At 37.0% G+C, this 10077-nt stretch overlaps 2 protein-coding genes across 3 annotated transcripts in view; both read right to left on the bottom strand.

The window, feature by feature from the left end:
• Positions 1 to 210: 210 nt before the first annotated feature.
• Positions 211 to 3849, bottom strand: LOC113351539 (transcriptional adapter ADA2-like). Its single transcript, XM_026595504.1, has 13 exons — positions 3797 to 3849; positions 3517 to 3578; positions 3246 to 3424; positions 3081 to 3146; positions 2827 to 2952; positions 2665 to 2740; positions 2470 to 2545; positions 2363 to 2385; positions 2158 to 2277; positions 1593 to 1806; positions 1265 to 1475; positions 789 to 1169; positions 211 to 646 (listed from the first exon to the last, which is right to left on the bottom strand). The coding sequence occupies exons 1-13, from the start codon at positions 3847 to 3849 to the stop codon at positions 446 to 448; spliced, it is 1788 nt and encodes a 595-aa protein (XP_026451289.1). The 3' UTR covers positions 211 to 445.
• A 2829-nt stretch (positions 3850 to 6678) lies between these two features.
• LOC113302751 (probable inositol transporter 2) overlaps positions 6679 to 10077 on the bottom strand; it is a 4175-nt gene continuing 776 nt past the window's right edge. Inside the window, exons 1-7 of one of the 2 annotated variants that reach the window (XM_026551696.1) lie at positions 9713 to 9894; positions 9200 to 9399; positions 8907 to 8977; positions 8452 to 8787; positions 8243 to 8350; positions 7466 to 8077; positions 6679 to 7378 (exon numbers count right to left, since the gene is read on the bottom strand). In XM_026551696.1, coding sequence (XP_026407481.1) covers positions 6917 to 7378; positions 7466 to 8077; positions 8243 to 8350; positions 8452 to 8787; positions 8907 to 8977; positions 9200 to 9335 — 1725 coding nt within the window. In that variant the 5' untranslated portion in view covers positions 9336 to 9399; positions 9713 to 9894 and the 3' untranslated portion in view covers positions 6679 to 6916. Of the gene's footprint in view, positions 7379 to 7465; positions 8078 to 8242; positions 8351 to 8451; positions 8788 to 8906; positions 8978 to 9199; positions 9400 to 9712; positions 9895 to 10077 lie in introns of those variants that run through there. The other variant, XM_026551687.1, reaches the window with a different exon arrangement.

Below are 10077 nucleotides of genomic sequence, written 5' to 3'. Positions count from 1 at the left end.
TCACCGACTTGAGACCCACCTTAAAGTTTTTGGATTTAGTACCTCCAATTCAATGTTAGAGTGGTTCTGACTTCTGACGATAGGAATTAGCAACATTTTGTGCAAACGAGATGCGACTAGCAAAAGAAAAGAAAAGAAAAAAAAAAGATGTGACTAAAGAAATAATAAGAGCAAATAAACCTCTTTTTTTGGCAAATTTTATTAAAACAATAACTTCCCAATTCTTGGGCAAAACCAATTTTATTAATACAATAACTTCCCAATTCTTAGGCTAGACAACCATCCAAGAAGTGGTGACAATTTCCACAGCATTAGCTGCATTACAATAGATAAGTACATAAGGAAACTTATAATTAAGAGCAAATAAACCAACCCATGAAGAATAAATATGCGACTTCAATCACACTGCAAGGAGATTGCTGTATTAAAACAAAGAATGGGTTGCTTAGTTTGAACTATGAGAAGCAATCCCTTTCCGGACAAGCATATCATAAATCTTATCCACTTTGTTAGGATCCATGTTGAAGAAACGGTAAGCATCTGATTTCTTTGTTATTCCACCTCTATAGATCTGTATTGACATTGCTTCTAGCATCTTCAGATAATGATTTGGTATCAATTTGATTTCCATGCATAAACGCTTTTCCTGCCAAAAGAATCCAAACAAACATGAAGTTTTTAAGATAGTCTCGTTACATATCATATAAAAATCGAATCAATACTTGGGACTCTTAATATTTACTTTGTACACTAGTTCCCTAGAAGAAGAAATTGTAAATGCAACTTACTGGTCCAGATAGTAATTCTGCTCCAGGAAGTCCTGTGATATCCCAACGGTTGATGGAACTTGTAGAAGAAGAAGAAGAAGAAGCTGATCCTGAAACTATGGTGGAGGGATGGTGATTAGGATCTCCACTACTTCCACCAGCCTCGAAACTAGCAGAACCTACAGGACCACCACCTACTCCTTGAGGACTGTTGATGTTATCAGGTTCCATTGTTGCATGACCCGGAACCCCTGCCTTGAATAGTACTTTCCCGCTTACACCAGCCACTTGACGACTTCCCTCCTGATTCATTCTTGCCTTTTCTTCGGCTATTAACTTCTTTTTAATTGCATGATACTTGTCTGCTTGAGCAGACGTACGACAACCGGCTGCTCGGGCTTCCTGTATAATTTATTATGAAGTGACCACATATTGAAAAGAAAAACGGAAAGAAGAAATAAACCACCACAGAATGAAGAAATTAATTAACACTGTACCTCGAGTTCTTGAATCCTTTTTCGAGCTCTATGCTCGGCAATGACAACCTCAATCAATTCGTCATGTTCTTCTTTAGAATGGAATCGCATGAAGACCTTATACTTCTCATATAGCTCCCTTTCTTCGGGATCGAGGTCTTTCACTAAGGGATCAGGATAAAGTAGACCTCTTTCCAATATGAAGTCCATTCTACGTTTACGTTCAGCAATTCTGTCAAAAAGATTTCCATTAGGTATGAACTATGTACAAAAATAAAGTATAAATATCTATCAACAACAACAACAAAAAAAAAAGTCATGCACATATATATGAATCATGAATGTATACCTTTGATTATAGATATGCAACATCCGAAGCTTTATCTCACGCTCATCTGCAGTGTCAGTGTCCTTGAATTCCAAGTCTGCAATAGATTTCTCCGCCTCATTGTCGTATGCAGGATCAAACTCTCGTCGCTTGGGATTATAGCCACTCACCTCAGGCAAGAAAGGACCCTTGTTACTGAGCGCCTTTGGCTTCTTTACCCCGACACTCCTGTCTACTGGAGATGTTGCAGAAGATGCAGAAGACATGTTGGGAAAATGGGTTAAAACTAGAGGATGAAAAACACACAGAAGAATGGTGTGTTTCAGAGAAACAATCACCACTACTTATAGGGAATTTGCATCTCCTTGAGATGCCTGTGCATCACCAACAGACACCTTCAAAAGGCATCAATGGTGGCTATTGGTAGAGACGTGTCTGTTCAGATTTTAACTGAATTTGAGATAGGTTTTCAAATTAAAACTAGAAAGATATGAAAAGAATGCACAGAAATTATGCATGAGTTTATGTCTTTTCATATACGTATACAAGAACAGGAACATTCCTGGATAATGATACGAGAGCAAACCTTTCCCTGTGTTTGCATCAGGAGCAATATCTTTAACCCGACCAATGTTCGAAGCTGTTTTAGTTGTACCATCCGTTACCGCTAATGAGTTGCTACCTTTGATCCCAGAACCCACATCTGCTGCAGAAAGAAGTGCATGTTGTTAAGTTAAATTTAATGGTAACATCGTGCAATTCAATTAGCGAAGGATATTAGTTATTCATACCTACAGCTTCAGCTTCTACAGTTCTGATCAAACATGCACAAAAGTTACACAAAAGAATGTCTAACAATTTCTAAAAGTCAAGAATCCCAAAAGGTAAGCAATTATACTTCAATGCTGGAGAGAAAGTAGGTTGTTCTTGAAGGGAGAGCTCCGCAACTGTAACTGAAGGAACTCCTGTAGACGCTGAAAGATACACCAAGATTAGTTAACAACATATCTTGTCGATTCACTAAACGTCATGTTCTTATGTTTGTTCTTTTATCGAATTATTCTGACTGTTCAATTACACCACTGTCACTAACCTTTATTGGCATCCTCTTGCTCTTTAGCAACCGCAAGAAGTTCATCTCTATTCTTTCCGGCAGTATAAGACATGTCCTACAAAATGCACCCTACCAAATCACCCATTTATCACTATGAAGTGCAAAATAGCCTAGATGAAACCTAGTGAAAATAAGTCGTACCGGAAGAGGAAAACATGGAGAGTTCATGTAGGCACTATTATAGTGATCGAGACATTGATCTCTGCTCTTTGTACCTGCATGCTCTGCTACTTCTTCCCAGTTTCCAAATCCATACATTTCGAGTCCCTGGTATATGTAAATACATTCGATCAATAAACTAACATTAGTACTGAAGTTCATCAGATAAGCTTATTAACCTATTTGCGCAGTTGGTTTTTTTTCCTGACTTAATGAAAAATTGTAAATATACACACCTCTACAAGCAGCATTTCTTCGTCTGCGTTCCAGTCTGGACATATTAGAGGGAAAGACAACTTGTCCTGGTAAACAAAATAAATAGTAGTACAATAATTACAGAATGTGAAAATTTCTTAATCTGCATTTGTTATAGATCACCAAAAACGTTAAGAAGAAGTTACCATAACCCTATATGGGTGATTGCTTTTGTGAGGTGTAATCTCAGCTCCAACAGAGAAACATTCTAGACACAAGTCGAAGTCGGGACATACTGCACATTTTATGCGGATCTTTCCTGTGACGTCTTTATTGCAGTAATTGCAATGGAATAGTGCCCTTTCCCCTTCGTTTGTTCCTTGACCTGTCCCATCATTGAATTATATGAAGTTAGCTGAAAAAAGAAGAAACAATTTGTCAGAAGAGCATTTCCATGAATGATGAAAGTATATATACCTGCAGCTGCGAATTCTGAATTTTCAGCAATTGATGAAACAAGCCTTTTGCTTCTCCTTGTTCTACAAAAAGACGACATATTAGTTGCAATAGAGGCTGCACGACGATAGAGCTAGATGAGCAATAGCAAATAACATTTGATCCATGATGAGCAATGGCAATTAAAACTAAAAAGTGTCTTTGTTCATGAACATGGTCCACTCGACATTTTAAGAAAAACATGACAAATCCTAATCTAAAGTGCATTAAAGATGGTGTGGTATGGAGAAAAATTACGAACCTTCCACTTAAATCTTCAATTACAATAGAGCGAGGAACACGAGAACGACCCATTTTTGGCCTATGTAATTGAGAAAGCTCATGAATGCTTGCTCGTACTAAGTAGAAGACACTGAATTTGGTAGAACATCGAGGCAGGTTGTAATGTTTAAGTAAAATTCTGAAACTGAAACACTAGAATTATATGAACAACTGTCATAAGTTTATTGTTAAACAGTAAGTGTCGATATGTACAGAGAATAAACCAAGGTTTATATAAAAACTGAAAGAAGGTTGTGATGATAAGGACGAATTTATTACTGTGGATTCTGCATGACTGCTTTTAATCATACATTATGAGTTGGTTTACAAGGAATATAATTATGATTTGGTTTTTTATTCTGTTTTTGGGAAGAGTAGTTAATTTGATGCCAGAATTGAAATTTTGAATACTACTAGAATTATGAGTTAATTAGTGTTTGGGTCGTAAGTTTTGGTATGTCTTTGAGTTTGGGTCGTAAATCTGTCCATTTTAGAGTTTGGGTCGTTGACCCGTTAGTCAACCTGGTCAATTGGTCAAACTGTTAGTATTATCTGACGACCGTCAACTTCTATTAATTAACTTATTTACACGTTTGCCATTAATCAGTTTTGTCTTCCCTTATTCCCCTTCTCTTATTATCGCATCTTCTTTTCACTTTAGATCTAGATACCAGAAACTCCGAGAGGCAATTCAGAGATTCATAGGAAAAAAAACTCATTTATCTTCTTTATTAGCTCGACACATGAACGTTTCCTGTTAGGTGCGATGATTATGACGAGTTGATGAAAGAGGATAGAGGCGAGTTTGCTGGTTCTGAGATTTTAAGATGAAGAAAGGAGCAGTTGACGTTAGATAAGTGAATCAGAGCTATATACAGCACAACCAAGTAAGTAAAATCAAACCCACACATATTTTTTTGCCCAAATTCCATGTTTAATTGTGTTAATTTGATAATGCAATGAAATTTTATTTCTAGGGTTTATATTATAATTGGAATTGAATGATTAATTTGATGTAACTGAACATGGGTATTTCTGATTTGGTGAAAATTGAAAATTAGGGTTTGTGTAAGTAGAATAAGGGTGGTAATTCTATCATGATTGAGTGAAATTGAATGATGTAAACATGATATGAATTACAATTACATTGATATAAACGACTATTAGTTATATTGAAATATCAATATCATAAGAATATGTAATTGAGGTATGGAAAATGGGTACTTTCATACATTTCATTTCACTGAAGTGTCAATCCAATCGTAGGGAATGAACTGTCAGGAGTTCATAGACGTGTATGGTTAGACATCAATCTAGTATTAGATATATAAAGAAAACGATGCAGCAGCAGCTGAAATATATTGTCTCGATAGAAATTATGGCAGGAGAAATAGATATCATAGATTCTGTTCGAATTAAGGAAAAAGAATTGTCGGAGGCAGAGCTGGCGGTGCTATTGGAGCTGTTAGAGGTAGAGGAGGTAGAGCTGGAGTTGTTGGAGTCAGAGGTACCGGTGCAACTGCATCTGTTGGAACTCAGTCTTCCCAAACTTCCACAATAACCCAACAAACTCCAAGAGGAAGAGGAACTGGAATTGGTAGAGCTGGTAATGCCAGAATGAGGGGTGGAAATAATGGACTGCAAGTTATCCAGTGGAGAACATGACTAGGAGGAATGCTTCTCTGATGGAAATGGACTCAAGACCAACCACCTGCAAAGAGAGGCAAGCAATCAAAGAAAAGCACAGTCGTGCAGTGGTATTAGGTAAGCTTCTTTTATTAGAACTGGATTAAGTGTAGTATAGTTTCATGGTAAACAAGTATATTCAATACTTTTAACTTACTTTCTTTTGGATGCAAAATTGATCTTGGAAGCAAAACTGAAGTTGTGGTATGTTAACTGTTAACATGAAATACAATTGATTTTTTTTGTTAAACTGGACCTGTTTTATATGTTGTCATATTATTTTTAGATCAGACTATTTCTTTTCCTTTCATCATATATGTAATTTCATCTATTCTAGTTGTATGAGAGTTGCTGGTACGAAGAACTCAGGCAGTTCTACTTGTATTTTTTGGGTTGTAATTGTTTGAAACGGATGTCAGATTTGTTTTTGCATCTTATGAAGGCATGCAACGGAATGAATGTCAGCCACACATCTCGGAGCAATTTGGACCGTAGATTCTTTCAATGATAGCACGTGATTTTTAAGTGTGCACGTGTGTGAAACATTTAACGGAGTGTCAAACTGCGTAAATAAGTTAATTGACGGAACTTAATGGACGTTAGATGACACTAACAGTTTGACCAGTAGACTTGGTTGACTAACGAGTCGACGACCCAAACTCTAAAACGGACAAACTTACGACCCAAACTCAAATACATACCAAAACTTACTATCCAAACACTAATTAACTCTAGAATTATTTACCTCGACTGCCAAGTCATTGTTGAACTATGGTCTGAAAAATGTAGTATTCCGACAAAAAATTTGTTTTGCAAGCGAATGCCTTAGAGAGTGAAGGTCTAGTGAAAGCTGTTAATGGATGAGGAAGAAATGCCCACGAGAGAGTATAGAGGCATCGTAGAAGATTTAATTTTTAATCTGAAACAATTAGAGTCTTGGACTTTTAAGCACATCAATAGACCTGCAAATTGTGTTGGATCTTTTAGCTAAATGGCCCGGGTGGCACCACTTGTGCAGCCTGTGTTGGTGCACAAGACAATGTAGCTGTTTTAAGTTGATCTAAAATTTCCTTTGCATCAAATGAATAAAAATACTCATTGATGAGGATTCACCGCATACCAAAACGGATTGTGGTGGCATTAGTTGATTTGATAACGTTTCTTGTCACAATGAAATATGGAGTAACCAATCAGATTGAAATATATAAACTTATGACAAAATTGTTTGTTAGACTTAATAACACACTGAACCATACTAAAAAAGTCATGGATGTGCAGTCAAAAACCCTGCACCCCACATGACCGGCCATACATGGATAAGTGAATAATTAAAATGGACACAAAGTTGTTTGTTTGATTTTTGTCAAAGGTTTATAGTTTTTAGAGAAATCTTAATGTCTTCTTCTTAGTGAAATCATTTCTGGACATCGGATTTCTTCCAAACCTTCCAGCTTCTCTTCTCTAACATTTTCTCTACCTCTTCAAACTGCATTCCTTTTGTTTCCGGCACAAACAAAATGATGAACACCAGAGAGACGCAAGAAATTAATCCGAACAACATAAATGTGTATGCAGAACCTACAGCTTTAGTTAAGCTCAAGAATGACATGCTAACAATGAAGTTAGAAACCCAATTTGAAACTGCAGCCATTCCTCCACAAACACCTCTAAATCTCAATGGGTATATCTCCGAGTTCACAATCCATGGAACAGTTCCCATCCCAGGTGCATACACTAAAATGTATGCTACCAGCATTGCAATGGCAAGATATGCATAATTTCCACTAGGGCATCCTCGGGTGTACCACGTACGGCGTTCTCCTTTACATACTTCTCCCCCGATTGGATTCGAAGTCAAACATGCACCGGGATTACGCTGTATAAATAATCAAACCAAGAACAATGAACACCAAATTGTATTAAAATTTTGAAACAAGAAAAAAGACAGAAATGGAATTCTTACCCTGTTTTCCTTGTCAGCACAAAACCCACAGCCTACAGAAGCATCTAAACATTTAACACAGTCCCATGATCCTGCTGCTGGCGCTGTCATATAAGCCGGACACGTGCTGTTCGCAAAATGGGTGGTCTCCAGTTTACCCACTGGAGGAGAATTTAGGGAAGCTACTTTGAACATGGCAGTTAATCCAAAAAGAAACACTATAATACCGATCATGCTGGCAATCATCAACTTCCTCCTTCCATATCTATCTATAACGCTAATGCTGATGATAGTACCAACCACATTTAAGCCAGACGTCGTGAGAGAAAGTGCGAGAGCTGCTTGGTTTGAAGCAATGCCAGCCAACTGAATAATAGTAGGGCTGTAGTACATAACAGTGTTGATACCTACAAATTGTTGAGCAACTTGACAACCAATACCAGCAATAAGCCCTTTTCTCACCACAGGGGTAGTCCAGGCGGTTTTTATCTTAGCAAAGATGCTACCCTCGCCAATTGAACCTTCCTCGGCAATTTCAGCTTCAACAGACATCCTCAAGGCATCAACCTCATTATCAAGCTCATGAGCAGGGTAAATTTTACTCAGTATTGCAACTGCTTCCTCTGTCCTTCCCTGTTCAGGATGTAAATATTTTGTAATCAGTACATCACAAAATCAATTGTATTAAAAGCCGCTGTACTCCTGGTCTAAACACATCAAATTCTAGCTGTTCAAAGTACTTGTTCCAATTCATAGAGACAAAAGTGTCTTAGATTTAAGAGGAGCAAAATAAATAACCTTCCGGTAAAGCCACCTAGGAGATTCAGGAAGCGATAGCATCAACACAAACTGAACCAGAGCTGGAACCCCCGCAATTCCAAGCATCCAACGCCAAGTTCCTTTAACCTATACAAACAGAATTTTTGTTAGAGTCCAACAGAATAATCCACCGATAAAGTATATTTTAAAAAGTGTGTGTGATCAGCGCTGTATTAGATTAAATTTACCTGAGTGAAGGCCAAATTGATAAGGTAAGACAAAAATTGACCTCCTGTAATAAGCAAACCGTTTGTGCTAACTAGGGCACCTCTGATTTTAGCAGGAGAAGCTTCGGATATGTAAAGAGGTGAGGTCATGGAAGCCATTCCAACTCCTAACCCCACGAATACCCTTCCAAGAATAATCAACCAAGGCCATAGACCTATAGCCATGACTACTGAACCAATAAAAAACAAGAAATCAGCAATCAAAATTGATTTTCTTCGTCCCCAGGCATCATTCATCCAACCACCAATTCCTGCACCAAATATGGCCCCTACTACGGCCATACTAACAATAGTTTCCTGGCAAAATGTATACACTATGTCAAGAAGAAGAATTGAAAGGGAATTAACAATAAGATGGTTTCATGCAAATTTTTTTTGTTTTAAAACTGTTGGAAAAGAAATGAAATGCAGCTTACTTGTAAAAATGTACTCTTATCAACAGAGGGAAAGTCATCACGAATGTACAAAAGGGCACCAGAGATAACTCCTGCAAGCAAGAATACTCAACTCGATTATAATTGCACTAAGATCTGTTTCATTTTGAGTAAAATCATGCAAACTGCTAGCCAATGAACAAGACGGCTATACATGGATACACAGCACACATATAACCAATTGCGACAAAGAGCAAAAACTCTGAAATTTTGTTAACTCAGACTTTGATATACACTCTATAATTAGAAATTAAATCATGAAACGGGTGATTTACCTGTATCATAACCAAAGAGAAGTCCTCCAATGCCAGCAGAAAAGGCAAGACGCAGAATGTAAGGTTGTCTCCATGACATTTGCCAACATTCTGAAAACTCTGCTTTATCGAGTTTTGTAGCTCCGCCCTCCACCATCGTGGCCAAACTTGAGAAACGACAATTAAACAAGATCTATACAGCCTGTATTAATCGCAATTACCTGCAATATGATGTAAAGAACAAATACAAGTTTATCATGCGAAGCCAGAAAATCCCTCGAATAATACACACAATCCAATCCAGATAACATAAATAAACACCATACATGAAGCAATGATTATACATTAAAAAAGAAAACACTTCCAAACTAATCATGAAAAACAAGATGATGTGGAACAAAGAAACAAAGATCGAAATCGGAAGACCTTAATAAATAAAAAACCTTGAAATAATCGATCAATTTCTCTATTCAATATAAAAAAATTCTAAGAAAATTAAAATAGTGAATATAAATCCATGTTTCAGATTCTTACTGTACGAAGAAGAATGGTGAGTTGTGTTATGTGTCATCAGTAATTTGGTGAGTGAGCGGATTCGACGATGCCCAAAGAAGCCTTATCCTCTCTCTATGTATATTATATACTCTAAATAATCTTATTCAGGATGATGCAAAGCGTTCTCTCTAGATATTACGTATTTGATCAGCTTCTTTATCTCAATCTTTTAATGACTTGATTTTGATAATATTTGGATAAAAACTGTGACCAAAAAAATGGCCGGTATTTTGGCCTATATAAATTCCTAACTACTAGGTAGGAGAGCACAGCTGGGAAGGAAAGAAGAAACAAAATCATAAAAACTCCGTTTATTTGCTGCATAATTCAAGTTCATGCAAAAA

The sequence above is a fragment of the Papaver somniferum genome, chromosome 1 (genome assembly GCF_003573695.1).
Source record: "Papaver somniferum cultivar HN1 chromosome 1, ASM357369v1, whole genome shotgun sequence".
Taxonomy (NCBI): Eukaryota; Viridiplantae; Streptophyta; class Magnoliopsida; order Ranunculales; family Papaveraceae; genus Papaver; species Papaver somniferum.
This window is presented reverse-complemented; position numbering and strand designations above follow the sequence as displayed.

Bases quoted from the DNA above. Each gene is read 5' to 3' on its own strand.
- LOC113351539 (XM_026595504.1), bottom strand. From the start codon at position 3,849: ATGGGTCGTTCTCGTGTTCCTCGCTCTATTGTAATTGAAGATTTAAGT. The intron at 3,147-3,245 runs GTAACTTCTTCT...TTTGTTTACCAG, and splicing joins ATCACCCATATAGGGTTATG to GACAAGTTGTCTTTCCCTCT. The intron at 2,741-2,826 runs GTACGACTTATT...TGCATTTTGTAG, and splicing joins CTCCATGTTTTCCTCTTCCG to GACATGTCTTATACTGCCGG.